Below are 20,969 nucleotides of genomic sequence, written 5' to 3'. Positions count from 1 at the left end.
CCTGGGTAACAAGAGCGAAACTCCGTCTCAAAAAAAAAAAAAAAGAGTTAGATTTGTAACTCAAATGATTTAACAATCTGTAATATGCAAGATAGTATATAGAAAATACTATGAAACCACTATATGGGAAAAATAGATTAAAATAGGGCCATGAAAGGCTAGATTTGTAAAATGCTCTCCGCTGTGACAGCTCTTTTTCATCCTGGGATTCTTCAATAAAAACAGAATCTTTCTAGTCTACGCTTTAAACAGCCTGCCTTTTTAAGCGAATGCTCGTGTTTCTGAGAATGCAGAGGGCAGCAGGGAGGCGAACGGGAAGGAGGAGATGAGTGAGTTACGGGCGTCGCGGGAGTGCTTAGAACTTTTGGCAGACTCGGATGAGTCGAATGCAGCTGGAGATGTAGGAGAGGAGTTTATAGCCGTCTTGGTTGTAATTAAAAGAACGCAGTTGTGCTCTCCAAGTCCTTTATATCCCCAGAAAAGGGAGCACGTGATGACTGCCACCATCTCCCCTTCCTCTGTCTACACGGGAACACAAACCAGCAGAGCCTTGTGCAGTGAACACGCGCTTTCTGGCTTCTACGCTGGTTCTGCCAGTGCCAACAGGAGTGAACACAATGTGACTGTTTTCTGTTTATTTATCTTTGACCAAGCAACTGTTATTTTGGTGGTGGGGGGATCAAGTGGGGCTGTGACTCTTTGCTAAGTCCTCAAGCAGGCAACTGAATACTATCATTGTTGCATACATGAACGATGCAGTGATCACCCTAGCACTGCGGTACGTACTTACATGTACTCTTGCATTTAGTCCGTACGGCAAGCTTAGGAAATAGACATCACCCTCCTTTTACAGATGAAGGAAGAACCTGAGGCTCAATTGTCTTGCCAAAGATCACATAGCTAAAAGTGGCAGGGCAAGAATCGGAAGCCCAGTGTGTCTTATCTCCCAGCCCCAGCCCTTCCCCAGGATGTTCTGCTCTTGACTTGGGGATGAGAAGTTTCCCTGTCCACGAGAGTCACTTGTCCACACTCTCCTCTGTCACCTCCTGCCTGTTGGGTGGCAGAGGCAGCCTCTTCCTTTCTCCTCCCTTTTTCCACATCGGCGTGCACCACTCAGCCTCCGTTCCCTCCCCTGTAGTCTTTAAAGTGGGCTGAGAAGAAGGCCAGGCCACTCACACTGGTTTAGCCAAACCAGTCTGCCCCCAGAGTGAAGGGAGGGGCACCTCTAAAAGGTAACACGTGTTGAGCACTCACTTTGTGCTAAGCTGAGTAGGAACCATAATAAACAATGCAGAAACTAAGGCAGAGAGAGGTTAAGTCATTTGCCCAGGAAGGTGGTGGCTCAGAACCTGCATCTTATCTTAGATGCCATTAAAACAGCCACTTTCTGAAAGGCCCAGTGGTAGCTAGGACAGAGGAGGTGAACAGTCCTTTCTCGGACCTCAGTTCCATCTTTATTTTTTTTTTTTTAAGACAAGAGTCTTACTCTGTCACCCAGGCTGTAATGCAGTGGGCGTGACGTCAGCTCACTGCAACCTCCATCTTCTGGCTTCAAGTGAGTCTCCTGCGTCAGCCTCTGGAGTAGCTGGGATTACAGGTGCCTGTCACCACATTCGGCTAATTTTTGTATTTTTAGTAGAGATGGCGTCTCACCATGTTGGCCAGGCTGGTCTTGAACTCCTGCTCTCAAGTGATCCACCCGCCTCAACCTCTGAAAGTGCTGGGATTACAGGCATGAGCCACCGCACTCAGCCTCAGTTCCATCTTTATAATGTGCTGAGCCCTGAGGTGGGCATTTGGCATTTCCACCATTATCTGATCTGTCCTTGCCGTCAAGCTTGGGAAGTAAGTGTCACTGCCTTCATAGAGTGAATACATAAACTGAGCCCTTGAGAAGAGAGGTGGCCATCCCGGGGTCTCAAGTGTGGGGAAGTGGCCTCAGCTGTCGGCCCCCAGGCACGGGGCTCACTCCTGGGCCCCCTGCTGCCCTCCTGCCCTCAACCCCACCCTGTTGTCCTGCCACCTGACTGTCACCTGCTCTTCCCATTTCTCTTCCACACTTCCCTTTTGACACGTGCTCAGCCCCTCTTACCCCTCTCCTGCCTCTGCTTCTCTTGCACTATCCCTGTACTCACTACTGAGAGGCCCTTCGTTGACATTCTCATTTGACTCAGTTGACATTCTCACTCTCAATGACATTCTCATTTGGAAGCCCCTTTGATGAGGCTTCCAAATCAGTGGTGGCCTCCTGAGAGGCTGTCACGCGCTTGAGCTGTGGGAGGCTTGGAAAGTGTGGGATCCAGGCCCTGCCTCAGGGAGCCCTTGGTCTGCGAGACACGTCATGCTGGCTGCCTGGCCATAGCCAGACGCTCACCCTCTCTGGGCTCTGGAAAATGGCTCGAGGATCTCAGATCCCTGTAGTATCTCCCGACCGGACTCTAATGTTATTATCTGGCGTCATCATGAATAATAAGATTTAAGCAATAGTGCCTACTTATGAATCCAGGGAGTTAGAAAAGTGTCCCGTGGATTGGACTTGTCAGGGGAGGCTTTTCAGAGACTTGAGTGGAATAGGATAAGGACTTGGTGGAGTGGAGACGGGCAGAGTCAGGATTTCCTCATAAAAGTGACTTTCCTTAGCCAGGCGTCTACCATGACACCATGTTTTACTGTGGGTGTGTTTAGACTACCAAGAAGCAGTGCACACTGAAGCACCTCTGGCCAAAGAAATAACTTAAACCAGGCCCGGTGCAGTGACTCACGCCTGTAATCCCAGCACTTTGGGAGGCCGAGGTGGGCAGATCACCAAGGTTGGGAGTTTGAGACCAGCCTGACCAACAAGGAGAAACCCTGTCTCTACTAAAAATACAAAATTAGCCGGTGAGGTGGTGCGTGCCTGTGATCCCAGCTACTCGGGAGACTGAGGCAGGGGAATCGCTTGAACCCAGGACATGGAGGTTGCGATGAGCCGAGACTGCGCCATTGCACTCCAGCCTGGGAGACAGAGGTGGACTCTGTCTCAAAAAAAACGTAAACTTTATTTCTTAAACTTTATTTACGTGTGTGTGCACTTTTTGTAGAGGCTCTTTTTTCGCTGGATTTCTCTAGTTACCCCACATGCTTCCAGAGGCCATGCTCACTCTGTTTCTTGGAAATTCTCCATTCCCTACCAAGATTAATAGTGAGTCAGTTGCAGCTCAGGAGAGCAACATGGATGAAGAGTTCTGACTTAACACTAAATGCAAGTGTGGCGTGTGTGCTAAAATAGGAGGGGCTTGGTATTGCTTCAGACACAATAGGTCTGTTGTAATCTCTTGCGGAGCTGCAGAGTGCTGCACAGCTCTTACCACTGCATTTACCGGCAACTTTCCAGTAACCAGTAACCAGTAAGCAGACCTAGGTTAACTACCCTCCACAGTGGACTTTATAAACCCCTGAGACCGGAGCAGGGGGTCTAGTTTGGTTTCCAATGTTCAGTGTGCCATTTGGGGAGTGTACCATTTATCCTGAACATGCAGTGCCATTTTCTCGTGATGGGTAATCTCAAGCTAGGGGTTATAAGAACTGGAGATACAGGGTCAGGTAAGTTTGAGAAGCACCACATCAAACAAAACAAACAAAACAGACATCTTCCCTACAGGGGCTGCTCTGAGAAGGCTGGAAGTACAGTGTTTTCCAAACTCACTGGACCGTAGCACCCCTTTGTCACAGAGCGATTTGCACAGCGGTTTTGAGCACATTGCTGTGTGGGGTTTCGTCCGTCTTCTCACTTTGAATGCCAGGCCTCACCAAATATGTTTACAACTTTGAGATCATTTAGCCAGACTTGGGAAGCTGTTTCTCCACAGGAAGCTGTACTAGAAGCTGTGCATTACATCTGATAATGCTGTGCAAGCCAGAACTTTTTCTGGAATGTTCCAGAGTCAAATACGCTGTGATGTTTGTGCGGCTTCCCTCCGGCCTCCTCCTTCTTCTCCCCCGTCCTTTTCAGAACTAGTGTGATGACGGAAAGGTGATGGTGCTTGGTCATTCCTGCAAGAGATTTTATGAACCCTTTTCTTTTTAAACACCTGTTCCCAGATTTTGTCGTTCATCAGACTTTGCCCTACCAGTCGGTTTCAGTGGATACGTTCAACTCCAAGAATGATGTGTACGTGGCCATCGCGCAGCCCAGCATGGAGAACTGCATGGTGCTGGAGTGGGACCACATCGAAATGAATTTCCGGAGCTACGACAACATTACAGGTGTGTTGTGGCTTTGATGGGACTTGTTGACCTGATTTCAGCATTGCTGCAAGCTGGTGAGAGGAGGAATACCCTGTGTATCAAGGGCGAGCTCGGCTCTGTAGCTTGGTTGAGCTGGGGAGCACGTCGCAGCCTACCCTCTTGGTCTCTCCAGTTTTTGTCTTGGTGTGGTCAGTTACTGAGAGAGTGGAAACCTCAGGCCGTGTTGCTGCTTATTACTGACGATCATTTTGGAAAGGGAGAGGGTGACGGGTCGCCTGTGGTGGGAGGCGTTTCCTAATAGTGGTGAGAAGTCACACTGAGAATTCCTTGTCCTGAGCTGTATGGCAGACCAAGACTGCATCAGCTTTGTAACAGCTAAATGTTGCTTTGACTTCCATTAAGCTGATTGTTAACTAATATGCTAACACACACACATACACACACACACACACCCTGTAGCTTGTTCCTAGTGCCCTTTGCTAAGTCCTGGTGATCACTGCTTTCTTTTAATAAGTACATACAAGGCCGGGTGTAGTGGCTCACATCTATAATCCCAGCACTTTGAAAGGCCAAGGAGGGCAGATCACGAGATCAAGAGATCAAGACCATCCTGGCCAACATATAGTGAAACCCCATCTCTCCTAAAAATACAAACATTAGCTGGGTGTGGTGGTGTGTGCTGGTAGTCACAGCTACTCAGGAGGCTGAGGCAGGAGAATCACTTAAATCCGGGAGATGAAAGTTGCAGTGAGCTGAGATCGCGCCACTGCACTCCAGCCTAGTGGCAGAGCAAGACGCCATCTCAAAAAAAAAAAAAAAAAGTACATACAAAATAAGAATAAATGGATCCCTAAATGAGGCATGTGGGATATGAATTGGTTAATGCTTCTTTCAGTGCCATCATGGAATACCACTGCCTTAGCGCTACTAAATACGGACTGTGTACTCGCTTTTGAAATAATCTTTGAAAGATTTCTCATTTATCAAAGTGCAATCTGACAATAATTATCACCCAGGAGAGGGTTTCCTTTTGAGGTTCCTGATGCGGCCTTAGAGTAGTTGCAGCAAGAAGCATATTCAGGTAGAATTACTGGGTTGGGAGGCTCCTAAGAGTCTCTCAGGCACCAAGTGGCTTCACGGCAGGTACAGGGATGTGGGGAGGCAGGGAGCGCTGCTAATGAGCCTTATCTCACTGTGTATCTCAGTGTGGGATGTACATCGGATGCTCCGAGGATGCCGTTTCAGATGAGCTGGCCACCGTCGGGCCATCTGGCTTCCCAGTGCTGAGCTCACCTTCCGGAGAGTAGCCCTCTTGGAAGTGCAGACTCAGCACAGAGCGGCACAGGCGAACCTGCCGTGGAAGCCAACAACACGGTAGATGGGGCAGTGAGTCCATGTCCACATGGTTTTGTGCTTCCCTCTTTGTCCTGACATGGAAGGTAGGGGAGGGAAGGATGACCAGCCTCTCTGCCTTTTCTCCCCCTCTCTAGGGTTGGAGATGGGAGCAGAGTGAAGGTTTGTGGTTTTGTTTTGTTTTGTTTTTGAGATAGCCTCTTACTCTATCACCCAGGCCAGAATGCAGTGATGCAGTCTCGGCTCATCACATCCTGGAACTCCTGGGCTCAAGGGATCCTCCTGCCCCAGCCTCCCAAGTAGCTAGGACTACAGGCACATACCACTGCACTCAGCTAATTTTTTTTTTTTTTTTGTAGAGACAGGGTCTCACTACAATGCCCAGGCTGGCCTCAAACTCTTGAGCTCAAGGGATCCTCTTGCCTCAGCCTCCCAAAGTGCTGGGATTACAGGCATGAGCCACTGTACCTGGCTGGGCTTTGCTCTTGGCCAAGGAGTTCCAATGCCGATGTTGGCTGTGAGCCCGTGAGGTGCCAGGCTCTAGTTTATCCCATTGGAAGCTCACAACAGCCCTTGAACTTATACCTGCCCCTATGTTAGAGGACAAAAGCTCTCTTCTCCAGAGAGAGGAGGCGTACAGACAAGAAAGAGCTCAGGTTTTGAAAACTGACGAACACAGATTGTACTCCCAACTCTGCCGTGGACTAGCAAGTACCTGTGCCTTGGAGGCCTGGTTTTCTCATCTGGGAAATGGGGAGTAGATGAGCCTCGGATGGATGTTGTGAGGATTTGCTGAGTGCCCAGAGTAGGCGCTTCTCAAAGCCGCCATCCTTTTCACAACCTTACAAGTGATGAGGTCAAGACGCAGGTGTGTTCAGTCACCCACTGTTTATTCAGGGCAGAGCACGGGGTTTCTCATAGTTGTACACCACTGGTTTTTTCTCCCAGGTTGACCTTGGTCGGACAGCCCTGTCTTTCACCTCCCCTTCTCAGATACTGAAGCTGGTGGCGTTCTTAAATTCATTCATTCATTCACAGAGATTTCTTGAACACTTACTCTGAGCCAGGCATATTCCTGGTGCTGGGGACACCGCAGTGATAAACCAGATAAAACTCTGCCTTCAGGAGTTTCCATTCTAATGGGAGAAAGAGACAAGAAGAAAGGATATTGGTATTGTAATAATTATTGCAAAAATAATTGTAGTATTTAAAAAGCACATCAGGCAGAAACGTGGTAAGGAGGGGAAATGAAGTGAAGAAGGAAGATGTGGAGTACTGTGTGTGGGAGGATTTGAAGGCTTGGGCAGAGTGGCCAGGAGAGGCCTCATCAAGAAGGTGCTACTTGAATAAGACCTGTGGGATCGGAGGGATTGGTCCCCACCATGGAGAGCTGGGGGAAGAGCATTCCAGGCAGAGGGAAAAGCAGGTGCACAAGTCGAGAGGCAGGAGAGCGTCCTTCCTGTTTGAAGAACATCAGGAGGATGGTTTGGCACGAGCAAAATGGGCCAGGGTGGAGTTGCAGTTGATGAGCGGGAAGTCAGAAGGGCGGAAGACGGAGTCTCATAGGTACTAGGAAGGACTTGGCTTTTCCTCAGAGTGTTTTTGTGCAGAGGCAGGAAGATGCAGGTACCTGGCACAGAGGCTGGATTGTGTCCAGCTACCGGGCCAAACATAGCCTTTTGGAGTGAGGGCAAAGGTGGAAACACAGTGACTGGCTAAGAGGCTATGGCAAGAATCTGGAACCCAGGCAAGCGAGGGTGGCCCGGACCCAATGGAGGCCACAGAGCTGGTGGGGAGGAAGTCAGTGCGATCTGAGTGGGTGTGCTTGGGGCCAGAGCCCTGCTGGACCTTGTTCGTTTCCAAGCCTCTCAGTCTCCAAGTCTCAGTCATCCCGCAGCTCGGCGGCCATGACATGAAGCCCACCCGGCTCCTGTTTTCACCATCAAGCCCAAGAAATGAGTTCCAACATCAGACTGGCTTTTCATCCGGCTCCAGCTCTTACTAGCTGGTGGCAATAGCCAAGTGATTTAATGGGCATGAGCCCCTTTCATCTGTAAAGTGAGGATTTTGAGGAATTTCCATTTCATCTGTAAAATGGAATCAGCATAGTATTGGACTTAGGGAAATACTATAAGGATTTTTTTTTTTTTTTTTTTTGATACAGAGTCTCACTCTTGTTGCCCAGGCTGAAGTGCAGTGTTGCCATCTCAGCTCACTGCAACCTCCACCTGCCAGATTCAAGAGATTTTCCTGCCTCATCCTCCCGAGTAGCTGGTGCCACAGGCATGCACCACCACGCCTAGATAATTTTTGTATTTTTAGTAGAGGTGGGGTTTCACCATGTTGGCCAGGCTGGTCTTGAACTCCTGACCTCAGGTGATCCACCCTCTTTGGCCTCCCAAAGTGTCGGGATTACAGGTGCTAGCCAACATGCCTGGCCAATACAATAATGACCTAATGGGGGTAAAATAGGGGCAACCCTCTTTTCCACCCCCACAGACTCTACCGTTTTTGATCTCCATTAAAACTGTTCCACAACTTGCACGAGCGGGGGAATGCAGAGACTGGCAGACTGCCCCGAGGGAGGTAGGAGGCTGTGCTACAGAAGGAAGGGGGATTGCTCCGTGGAGGAAGGAGAGGAGCTGTCTCTCAGTAGCTGGCATTGAGCCTGGCATGAGGGAAAGCCCTATAGCACACATAGGTAGGCCAGGACACTGCCCTGGGCGCCACTGGCCTTAAAGAATAACGAGATAAATGTGGACCATTCTCTCTCCCTGGGCCATGGATACCTCATTTGACATCTTGTTTGGCCATAGGTGGTCCTAGAGTTGGCAAGGGCAGGGCAGGATTTTCTCAATCCATGTACTTCTTCCTTTGCATCCCTGGTGACTATGTTGCAAAAGGGACGGCTCCAGCTGTCCATGTGCCCCCAAGGGAGAGAGAAACCCGTGGTCACTTTCACACTGAGGCTCCTTCCCCTTGTTCTCTCTACACCTCATCTCAGCTTTCTCAAGTTTGGTCTATTTGTTCGCCTGTTGATTTCTGCAGGCTAAGTATGTTCCAACCTGTAATCCCTCTTCACACATACACACACACACACACACACACACACACACACACACACACACACACACACACAATGCTCTGTCTGCTACTGACAACTCCGTAGTCTAAAAGTGTCTACCTGGACAGTGTGTCACAGAGCACCTCCAGGAAAGGTACTCCTTCCGTTTCACGTGGTCTTTTGGCTGTGGCGGGCAGACCTCTAGGATGCTTCTGGAGAGTGGTGGCCTCCGTAGCCGGGTGCTCAGGAAGGGGACGAGGAGCCTGCACTCTCAATTGGTGTTGGTAGGATGAAAATCAATGCTGCTTTGAAGAGCAGTTTGGCAATTAAAACCCAAAAGCTTAAAAACGTACCCAACATTTGCCCCAGCAATTCTTACACTGGAGAATACTGCCAGATGGTATCAAAACATGTTATTTAACAATATTTGAAAAGAAATGTTATTTTACAATAAGGAAAAGCTAGAAATAACTGCAATGTCCAACAGTAGGGCATTAATTAAACAAAATATGGTGCATCCATGTAATGGAATGCTGTGTAGTGCCAAACATATCAGATTGTTGAAGAATCATCAACATGAGGCAATGTTCACAACATGGGCGTCAAGTGAAAAAGGCAGATTATAAAATATCTATGGGCCGGGCACGGTGGCTCACATCTGTAATCCCAGCTCTTTGGGAGGCTGAGGCAGGTGGATCACAAGGTCAAGAGATTGAGACCATCCTGGCCAACATGGTGAAACCCCTCTCTACTAAAAATACAGAAATTAGCTGGGCGTGGTGGTGCATGCTTGTAGTCCCAGCTACCCAGGAGGCTGAGGCACGAGAATCGCTTGAACCTGGGAGGGGGAGGTTGTAGTGAGCTGAGATCTCACCATTGTACTCCACCCTGGAAACAGAGTGAAGTTCTCAAAAAAATAAAATTTAAAAATAAATAAATAAAATATATATGGATAGCATAAGTCCCAATTTTTAAAAAAAGAATATTTGGATATGTGCATAGATTAAAAATTAAACAGTATATCAAGTTATTAAGTGTGATTTCACATTTGTAGTACAACTGGTTTGTATGTTCTTCTCTGTGCTTTTGGTTCCTGGGTGGTAGAGTGTAGACTGAGGCCAAACCACCTGGATTGAAATCTCAGGCTCTACCATGTACTAGCTGTGTGACTTTTTATAAATTACTTAACTCCTCTGTGCCTCAGTTTTACCCTTTGTAAAATGGGGATGATGATGATAAGAATAGTGCATGCCTCATTTAGTTGTTATAAGGATTAACTACGTAACTGCATGTAAAGTGCTTAGAGCAGTGCCTGGTCACACCTACGCGCTTTCTAAGTTTTGCCTCTTGTTATTTTCAGTATTTGCTTTGGTCAACATTTAACACACATACCCTCAGGGAAAAAACAGTGCAATAGTTTTAAACAAGGAAAAGGGATTAGGTCCTTGCAGGAAGGCCAGAATGGTATAGAGGATCTGAAAACCACCCAGTGTCTGCCCTTAAAGCCAATCCTTAGGGTAGAAATGGAATAAAATTATCTGTAGAATTTAGGATTCTGGCCAAATTCACTTGGTCCAAATTACCTAGAAAATTGAAGGAAAGAAATAACCTTTAATGGAATGATCTAGATGGAGGATCAGTAGTCTTATAGGTGGCCCCTTGCTTAGTGGTTGGTCTTCCGGAATGGGGAGGTCTGGGGGGCATCTGGGCACAGGGTGAGAAAAGATGGTGGGAGGTGAGCCAGAGAGGAGAGTCACGACGGAAAATGGTCCCGTCTCTGTAAAGTCTTAGTTTTATGACACCTGAGCTTGGTCATTCAGACGATTGCTCCTTCTCTAGATAGTTATGCGGTGCCCACTATGGGCAAGCACTAAGGGGCAGGGTCTTGTGATTATCATGACATTTGCTTCAGTTGTTCAATAATGATAGCCACTAATGAACCACCACCTCCTGTGTGCCGGTGCTTCATGCTAAATACACTTGCCATGAATGGCTTCATGTCATCATTACAGTCACGTGTAAGATCTGAGCTGGTAGCATCTTTAATCTCATTTTACGAATGAGAAACTGGAGCACAGAGCATTGGGTTAACTGGCACAGGGTCAGAAAGCTTACAAGGTGCAGGGCTGGGTTTTGAACCCTAGGCCACCTGACCTGTATCATGAGGTTTAACCCCCCTCTTTCTGCCGCCACTGGGCTTCCTTTAGCTCTGGAAATCAAAACAGTCCAAATATCTTCATGAACACTCAGAAATCTTTTTTTCTCCTGCCTCTGAGACCTCACTCTTACGTTTTTACCACCCCTTACCCCTCAACCCCACCCCAGGAGAAGAAGCATGTTTAACTGCCTCCTGCCATATGGAGTCAGGAAATACTTTTTTTATTTTTCAAGGATACACATTTTTTTAACTGACAAATAAAAATTGTATGTATTTGTTTGTGTATAACGTCTTGCTTTGAAATATGTCTACATTGTGGAATGCCTAATCAAGCTTATTAATGTAGCTTTATTCAAAAGTATGGCGATAACTCCTTCGGTGCATTAGTGAGTCTCCTGAATTGCATGTCTGCCTCTGAAGACTCCAGAGGCCCTGATGACCTCACTTAGCCATTTTTATGAAAGCACATTTTTGAACAATTGAAATTTTTTTTAATTGTGGCAAAATACACATAGCAAAAAATGGCTAATTAAGCCACTTTTTAATATACTATTCAGTGTGTTAGGTACATTCACATTGTTGTACAACCAGCCTCCAGTTGCTTTTCACCTTGAAAAACTGAGACTCTGTGCCATGAAATGCCAACTCCTCATCTCCCCCATCCCACAGCCCCTGAAATCCACTCCTTTACTTTCTGTCTCTATGCATCTGACAACTCTAGGCACCTCATATAAGTGGAATCATATAGGATTTATCTTTTTGTGACTGGCTATTTTATTTAGCCTAATGCCCTCAAAGTCCTTCCATGTTGTAGCTATATGTCAGAATATTCTTCCTTTTTAGGGCTGAATAATATTCTGTTTTATGTATATGCCACATTTTGTCTATCCATTCATCTTTTGGCTATTGTGAAGGATGACGTTATGGGTTTCTTAGTCTGTTTGGGCTGCTGCAACAGAATACCATAGACTGAGGGCTTATAAGCCACAGAAATTTATTTATCATAGTTCTGGAGCTGAGAAGTCCAAGATCAAGACACTGGCAGATTTGGTGCATGGCAAGAACCCAGTGTGTAGCTGGCCATCTTTTTGCTGTGTCTTTATGTGGTAGAAGGGCAGAGGGAGTTGGAAGGGCACTAATCCCTTTCCTGAGGATTCTGGTCCCATGACCTAATCACCTCCCAAAGGCCCCACCTCCAAATACCATCACGTTGGAGATGAGGTTTCATCATATGTGTTTGGAGAGAGCACAGACATTTGGTCTATACCGTTAGGTGTACAGATAATCTCTTGGAGTCACTGCTGTCAATTATTTCGGGTATATACCAAGAAGTGAAATTGCTGGCTTATAGGGTAATCCCATGTTTAATTGTTCAAGGAAGCACTGTACTGTTTTCTACAGTGGCTGTGCCATTTCACACTCCCGGCAGCAGTGTACAGGAGTACCAGCGGAGGTGCCTTTTTAGCTGGTGTTGCACTAATCTCATGTCCTTTATTTTGGAGCACAGGTCAGTCCATCGTGGGCTGCAAGGCCATTCTCATCGATGATCAGGTCTTTGTGGTGGTGGCCCAGCTCTTCGGCGGCTCTCACATTTACAAATACGACGAGAGCTGGACCAAATTTGTCAAATTCCAGGACATCGAGGTCTCTCGCATTTCCAAGCCCAACGACATCGAACTGTTTCAGATCGACGACGAGACATTCTTTGTCATCGCAGACAGCTCGAAGGCTGGTCTGTCCACAGTTTATAAATGGAACAGCAAAGGATTCTACTCGTACCAGTCTCTGCACGAGTGGTTCAGGGACACAGATGCGGAGTTTGTTGACATCGATGGAAAATCGCATCTCATCTTGTCCAGCCGGTCCCAGGTCCCCATCATCCTCCAGTGGAATAAAAGCTCTAAGAAGTTTGTCCCCCATGGTGACATCCCCAACATGGAGGACGTACTGGCCGTGAAGAGCTTCCGCATGCACAACACCCTCTACCTTTCCCTCACCCGCTTCATCGGGGACTCCCGGGTCATGAGGTGGAACAGTAAGCAGTTCGTGGAGATCCAAGCTCTTCCATCCCGGGGAGCCATGACCCTGCAGCCCTTTTCTTTTAAAGATAATCACTACCTGGCCCTGGGGAGTGACTATACATTCTCTCAGATATACCAGTGGGATAAAGAGAAGCAGTTGTTCAAAAAGTTTAAGGAGATTTATGTGCAGGCACCTCGATCTTTCACAGCTGTCTCCACTGACAGGAGAGATTTCTTTTTTGCATCCAGTTTCAAAGGGAAAACAAAGATTTTTGAACATATCATTGTTGACTTAAGTTTGTGAAGGTGTGGTGGGTGAAATTAAAAGACATGTAGCATTAGCTCTCGCAAGAGAGGACCAAGAGAAATCAACAAACCAGTCAAAGTCAGGCTCGGAGCTCTGAAATTAAAAAGCACTGAAATAGACGTTTTCAAATTTTTAGAACTCACATTTTAATCAGGGATTGCATTTATTGGCTAACTGCATGACATGCCCATTCTACCATTTAAACAAAACATCTTAAAGCTTGTAATTTCTGAGAAAAGAGTACAGCATTTACTCTTCCCATCTAGAAACGTAATATGCTTTTCTTTCCCTTTTTAATGAGGAAGGAGAAAATTGATAAGATGGGACAGCTCTTATGATGAAATAAAAAAAAAAAAAAACCTTGGGCCCCCCTCATTCCACTTTAGTAATCTTTTTGGTTAGAACTCTTAAAGCCAAAAGTCAGCTGGAAAGATTTGCTGATTATTAGTTTAAAAATCTTGTAACACTCAGCAGTGCTATTTTGAGTCATTGCAGCTTCTTGAAAGTAATGCCCGGTCTTCCTGAGTCCTTAATAGCAGAATGTTGGTGATTTTGTTGGCTCCTATGAATGCTTGTCCTGGGTATGTTAACAATTTAATGTTTGGCATTGCTTCCTCTGCCACAGAGAAAATATTCTGGTGACACATGTCTAGACCCAGCACAGGCTGTAGGCCCAGGAGCGAGACAAAGGCGTTTTTTCCTCTTTCCTACCATTCAAAGCTGACCCTTGTGGTGGCCGGAGCAGTAAAGCTTGTGTGATGCTCTTCGTGGCTCATCTGCTTCTCTGAACCCGCCCTTTGAGTCTGTGGGTGACCAGCAGACAGGCCAAAGACCGAATGGTGCTTTTCATTTTGTCCTTTACAGGGATGAAACAGTTATTTCCATCTGATGAGCCTTTGGTAGCATTTTTGAAGTGAGATTTTACGAAGTCAAAGGGGACTTTACACAGATCTCGGCATGCTTTGAAACCTAGAGGTGGCCGTTTGATTTGTGCGTGTCCTTGCCCTCTGGATGACTTAATATTTCAAGTCATCGAATACCAACTTCCCTGCCGGCCCACCTGCCTTCCTCCCCACTTGCGTAACAGTCCTGTTTTGTTGAGTTGCTGCTGTTGCTACTGCCAGAGCAGCCCACACCAAACCACAACCCAAGACACTCAGATAGGAACGCTCCTCCCTCTCCCCGCACTCTACCAAAGGAAACGCTCCAGGACGCACGTGCTCACAGGAGACCATGTGTTGGCTGTGGAGTCAGCCTGTGCAGGCTGGGGGCTCTCAGGCTAATCAGTAGGGACCAGCTTTGGAGCCAGCCAAGCTGAATCCCACACTCCGAGTCTGTGCTCAAGAAACCAGATGGCATATTTCCAAATGGGCCTCTCTGATACACACAATAGGGAAGCTGGTGGGGAACCGTTGTGTGGAAGGTTCTTAGTGGATGTTCTGCCTGGTTAGCTGGTTCTCTTCAGAGAATCTAAAGTGAATGCCTTTGGGGTAGCTCTGGAAGAGAAACCCAACAACTTCACTCCTAGCCATGAAAATAGCACGATCATATTGTACTGTATTGTTATTTTAAAATGATTATTTGCCATGTCATGAGTAGGTAGATGTTTTGCCACAAATATGAATGTGTTTGTTGTTTCCTGACTTTAAGCAATGCAGACGGAGGCAATAAATAGCACTCAGAGAATGAGGCATTGATGTTACTTCAGCACTCTTGGGTATGTTCTGGGTCTACTGTAGGCTGAGGCTTCCAGCCTCAGAAACCGCAGATTTTAATGAACGAACTCACCCACACATAGTAGTGTTGTTACTTGAAACGTCTGCAAAATACCAAGCAAACAGGAGAAAAGTGGTTTGTTTTCATATTTAAGTGCAAATTACTTTCTTCTGCTTTTTCTTTTTTTTTTTTTTTTTTCTGCCTTCTTGGTTTATTTGAACAGGGTACAAATGCCCAGGTCTCCACCTTGGAGGCTGAAAGGGGAAAAGCCCTGCCATTCCTCCAGCCCTAAAGATGGCAAGCTCTTCTTTCTGTTGCATGGAACCCCTCAGATAAACCTGGGCGGAAAAATGGGTACTTGGCAAACTGTAGGAGATATTTAGACAGCCCCAGCAACTGTGTCAGATCAAAGTGATGTTCCCAATTCCAGCCGCCTGTAGGGATGGCAAGGTGGCATCTTTTCACAGTGTTGCCACTGCAGAGAGGTATCACATTCCCAGCTGCACCTCTGAGGGGAAATTGGCCACTGACCCCCTGCACTCACTATTCTGATCATGCCACCAGATTCTGGGAAACCGGGAAACACAGGGCACCGGGCTTAGGATGGGGAGAGTTGTCGAGTCCAGATGGGGAATGAGGGGGTGAAAGAATGATCTAAACAGGTGACGGGTGAGGGCTGAGAAGTGGGGGACCCACTCAACTGCAGTCAGCTTTTCCTTTTTTATAATTTTATTTTATGCAAGACTAAAGCCTCCAATCTATAGAGTGCCTATTTCTGTGGGAGGAGATATTTGTTCTGGCCAACTTACTAAAGGAGCATAGATGCTCTTGGCACAGGGTGGCAAAACCTTTGCTTCGTTAATCTTACTGCTCCGTCCCAAGAATCTCTGAAGTTTTAAACAATTTCTGCAAGAACCATTCTTCCAGTAATAATGTAAAACAAAAAAACCAACCGAGCAAGAGCAAAAGTGCAAAGCAGAGAAATACGTGGACCGTCCCCAGCGGAGATCAGCTTGAAGGAAGGGACAGATCTTTCTTCTGCCTTCCCTCCCATCACCCATTGGGTGGTCATCTGCTCAGCTTGTCTGTTCATGAGCTCTGTGGCTAGGCTCCTGGACTGATCCCTCTGTGCAGCTATGTGGCTTTAAGGCCTTTCTGTAAAGGGGAGACTTGTCCCCATACTCCATAGAGTCAGGAATGAGTCTGTTACCAAGACTCTAAGAATAAACCTTAGATGTGAGGAGCACTGTGTTCTTGGACAGTGGGTAATGAGGCCACCTTACATTTTAGCAAAGCTTTATATTTTTCCAATGCACATTGATATTCACCTCATTTGTTCATAAATAGTTCTGCAGTTTATTGCAGGGCAGTATTATTCTAATTTCAGAGAGAAGGGAATAGACATGAAAACTATATAAATTGCCTGCCCACAGTTATCCAATCGGGACTGGCAAAGCTAGAACTTTTCCTCTGATCAGCAGATGTTGAATTTTCTTTCTAAGACACCTTGCTATACTCTCCCAAAGAAAGACCTTCATTTCTATCATGATTTTGAATTTGGCAGCACCTTGAGATAAAGTAACAAGTGCAGTAAAATATGCATAGCCAGAAGAAAAATCATGCTGAATAGACACCATTCAATCAACCGATCCATTTAACAATGAACAAACATACTATTACATACAAGGCCCCACTCTTGAAAGTCTTCCAGAAATTTTGGTTAGCTTTCTGTTGTTCTAAGGAGGATTTCTAGCTGGTCTGGCTTTTTCTCTCCCTGCATAGCCATGGGAGGGATGTTGAAGTTGAAGCACATCTGGTTCTTGTCACAATGTCCACCAGATAAACAAGAAGAGATCTGTGTAGGAAAAATTCAAACCCTGAACGCACGAGCAGTGATGGATTGCTCTCAGCCATCAACACCCTTCGGGGAGCACACTGAAAATGGCAGAGTTGCATTTTTCTTCCCCATGGAGAGGCTGTGTATTTTTAGGAAAGAAATCAGCGTGGGATGCCGGAGGTTTGACGGCCAGGAACGCTCATGATGGAAATTTCTCCAGCCTGGGATGTAATGACGGGAAGATGACGTTCTGCAGGAGGGGATGTTTGCATGTCACCTAAAGAAAATCTCTTAAGCTGGCTTCCCGATTCTTCCGCAGAGGTATCAGCCTCTCCTTCACAGCTGCGGAAGGAAGTTCTTTAATTAGGCAGTGGTCAAAGATTCTGTTCAACAGCTTCCTGGAGTGGAATACAATAATCTAGTTGTATGCAATGACGCAATGAGAAAGTGGTCCAGATTTGGGTGGCAATGGAAAGGGAATGGCAAAGTGGGGCAGATGGCTCTGGAGGAAGCTTGGGAAAGTAAAAACAAAGTAAAAGAAAGGGGAAAAAGGATAATGATTTCCTTTGCCTCAGCCAGGCAAGCAGAGGGTAGAATGACCAGGAAAATTAACAGCATCTCAGTTATTAACGAAGAGAAGAACTGTAATGCTCATTCAAATAAGAATTATATTGTAAAGCTACTGAGATCTAAAGGAAGTCATTATTATCCTTACTGTATTCCATTGCCTGTAGCAAAACCTATTATCTTCTAGTAGGAAACATTCTCTATCCCTTTGACTATCAGGAAGGTATAAGAATTGTGATAAAATAGGCCAATATGCTATTTGGTACCATTTTTATGTATTTTAAATGCATAACCTAGATAAAATAAGAATAGTTTCTATGTGTAAAGAAGCAAGTTTTACAGTATGCAGACTACAATGGATGTATTTTAGGCTGTATATATATTTAGCTCTTTTTGGTAAATAGAGTGTGCAAACGATATGCCTCTTAATGCAATGTATTCGGTAAGCCTATGAATAAAAAGTGGTTCATGCCTAATATGGCTTTCATCTCTGGTCTGCTTAATATGAATATGTCCACTTGAGTCACAGATTTGCAGGGACACCCATGGGCCAGTGAGGGACAGCAGTATCTCTGCAGCTCACTCTCTGTTTAGATGGAAGGTGACCACTATAAGGGTCTTTTGCTTCTTCTACTCGGAAACTTAAAAACCACCCAAAAGTCACTACAGATTCACTGAAGAGCTTCAGGTTACACTCTGCCTGATCTGTGGAATTATAATCCTGATAGGTTGACAAAGAATTCTAGGAATCTGAATATCTTCCAATTCTGCCAGGTAAGGAGGAAGTGAGATGGTAAGACTTCATTGGTTGGGTTGAACCATCATGGATGCCTGAGGACAGAGCTTTTGTCTTGTCCTCTGCACGTCTGGGGTCTACCCTGGCACACAGTAGGCATGCAGTGTTTGCCACATATATCTTCATCTAACACCCATCTGATTTAGTTGAACAAGTGAAGCCTCAGAAACCCAAATCACATATGACTGTGTACTCACTGTGTGTCAAGTACTTCCATATGCCATGGGGCTTTTGAAAATCTTCAAGAACAAAGTTCTTGCCATCAAGCAACTTAAAATCTATGTAGTTAAGAGGGAAAATAATAAATGCATGATGCTATAGTCAACAATACAAGGTTTAGGTAAAATTCTGTATCACCATCTAGGCACAGTGGCTCACACCTGTAATCCCAGCAATTTGAGAGGCCAAGGTGGGAGGATCACTTGATCTCAGCAGTTGGAGACCAGCTTGGGTCACAAAGAGACTCCATCGCTACAAAAAATACAAAATAGCTGGATGTGGTGGCATGCACCTCTCGTCCCAACTACTCAGGAGGCTGAGGCAGGAGGATCCCTTGAGCTCAGGAGTTTGAGGCTGCAGTGAGCTCTGATCATGTCACTGCACTCCAACCTGGATGACAGAATAAGACCCTCATCTCTAAAAAAGAAAAATCTGCATCACAAAAATCACAAAACAGTGTGTAACTAATTATGCAATGAATGAAACAGTTAGCTGTAATAACCAAAGAGTTCATCACCTTTCTCTATTCTACTGGTTTGAAGCAGGTCAAAGTTTGCGTCCTCAAAGAGAGGAGATTATACAAGAATGTGATTCAGGGGTGCAAGAAGTCACCTGAAGGTGTGTCCACCACAGGCACAACCAAACAGTGTGAATAGACACCAACCATAAGCAACCATCCACCTGGACCTAAGGCATTCCAGTGGAATCTGAGTGCTGATACAGACAATAAATTCATGTGAGGAAAGGTTATGTTAGGTCAGGAGAAGTACCCTTCTAACCATTTTGACGAGAACAGCCTGGTTTCTTTTCATTGTTGTTTTACCATTGAATCATTGTTTTGTGTTTGTGGAGAAATACAGAAAAGAACTAAAGTTTTTCAGACCTGCAAGTCAGAAACTCATCAAAGCAGAGATTAATCCTAATATCTCAGTGCATTTCATCTTGGAACTAAAGTGCTCCGTATAAATTGCGCAGAGCTGACCATGTACCCATTAGTGAGGCAAGTACACTTATTTTCTCTGCGTCTTGGAGAGTAAATTGAGGGCTGAGAAGAATTGGAGGCATAAGTAATGTGTCACTTTCATTGATCTCCTGTCCTTGCAATTGGCTTCTGTACCTGCCTCCCAGACAGATCAACACTTTCCTAACCAGGGTCTAATTGGCACAAATGATTTTTCTCCGACAAATTGGTAGCAAAGCTGAGACAGAAGGCCTGGGACAAACCTTATGCTCTTGGCCTCTGCTCCAGGCAGCCTCTTGCAGAACATGAGTTTCTCCCACTCCTGCCATTAACCAGACAGCAAACCAAAGCAATACAGGGGAAAAGAGGCCAGTAGTCATGGAAAGGCTACCCCAGAATCTCCGGCACCTGCTGGAATCTGTATGTGGGCCCCAAAGAGCATGTTTCTGCACACACCTCCAGGTTTCTACCCCAGAAATCCACACAAAGAGAGAAAATCCAGCTAAGTTATCTTCCTCTTCCAAGAAACAATTGTTAGGGAAGGAGAAACAAGTCTAGATCTCTGTGCCTTATCTCACACCATTCATCAGCCACAGAAAGGATGCAGGGCTCTGATGAGCACCTCCCATTTTGCAGCTAAGAGATTTGAGGTGGTGCTGCCAGCCCGTCCGTTCTGCCATCTCCCTGTTTTCTTTCAAAGGTGGTGTAGGCTGCAGAGCCTATGGAAGTAGGGATGGGACCTCAGAGGAAGTGACACTCTTGATATTTGTCCTGGGCATGGGCTCAACTCTGCTCCCCCTGCTGTGACTCTCTTCTTGTCTCCTGCTTTTGTTTCTCTTAAACTGTCAAAGAGTTCTGGACACATTGTCACTTAAAAATAGTTTTGTTTCATTTTCCTGCCTCTTTGGATGATGGCATCTTAGATTATAAATCACAAGGAAATCCAAATAAACTTTTTGCTTGGGTCTTTCCCACTAATTTTGACTACCTGTTATGTGAACAGTGCGGTAGTAGTACTGAGAATACAAAAGTCTTAAGATACAAAAGTGTTCAAGACCTTATCTTTTAACATAGTGCTTTCTTGCCAGTTTGCATAAAATAGAAATTCACAGAGTGTGAAGGTAACCTGAATAAATAGTATGACCCATGTGATCCAGTCTCTCTACAGTAGAACACTTAACGAAACAGACTCCAAACCAAATAGTCATACAATTAATTCTGATTTTTACCATGCCCTTGAAAGAAGAGAAAAGCCTGTTCACAACCATCCAAACGCTGCCTCTGAAATCCGGTCTCCACCAAGCCTCTTGCTCTCCCACTGCCCACTTCAGTGCCAATCTCTTTCCTCCACTCTTCCACAAAGCTCACCTTTACGTCACCCTCCCATCCACTGGCTGGCTCTCTTCCACATTTCTTCACATCAGTTTTCCTGGGCAGATCATAGAGAGAAAGGAGCTCCAAGTGTTCCAACATTCACGTACTTCATTTTTGCTATTATAAATTCTATAGGTTTTAATATTCTTTGGCTCTGCTTCTCTCTTTCTGCACCATGTGACCTGCAGTAGTTTTGAAATATACTTGCAAATTATTTGGTGCCCCTCCCTTCAAGAGGTGGAGCCCAGTTTCCCTCCCCTGGAGTGTGAGCTTTGCTTAGTGACTTGCTTCTAAGGAGTAGAATGCGGCAAAAGTGTTGGCGTATGACGTCCCAGAATAGGTCTTGGACTGCTCACTTGGAGGGAGGCC

At 45.8% G+C, this 20,969-nt stretch overlaps 1 protein-coding gene and 1 long non-coding RNA gene across 2 annotated transcripts in view; one reads left to right on the top strand and one right to left on the bottom strand.

Annotated features, from left to right (window-relative positions):
• The window catches only part of LGI2 (leucine rich repeat LGI family member 2), a 34,959-nt gene extending 17,233 nt beyond the window's left edge, over positions 1-17,726 (top strand). The window contains exons 7-8 of the mRNA XM_032273501.1: positions 4,081-4,245; positions 12,310-17,726. Of these exons, the coding sequence (XP_032129392.1) occupies positions 4,081-4,245; positions 12,310-13,127 (983 nt within the window). The 3' untranslated portion in view covers positions 13,128-17,726. The remainder of the gene's footprint in view (positions 1-4,080; positions 4,246-12,309) is intronic.
• Positions 17,638-20,863, bottom strand: LOC116547616. The gene is made up of 2 exons (XR_004267122.1): positions 20,595-20,863; positions 17,638-18,324 (listed from the first exon to the last, which is right to left on the bottom strand). It is a non-coding gene; the product is annotated as an uncharacterized LOC116547616 (long non-coding RNA).
• Between the last annotated feature and the right edge of the window lie 106 nt (positions 20,864-20,969).

Source organism: Sapajus apella, unplaced genomic scaffold (assembly GCF_009761245.1).
Source record: "Sapajus apella isolate SASKATOON/1434 unplaced genomic scaffold, GSC_monkey_1.0 scaffold5, whole genome shotgun sequence".
Taxonomy (NCBI): domain Eukaryota; kingdom Metazoa; phylum Chordata; class Mammalia; order Primates; family Cebidae; genus Sapajus; species Sapajus apella.
This window is presented reverse-complemented; position numbering and strand designations above follow the sequence as displayed.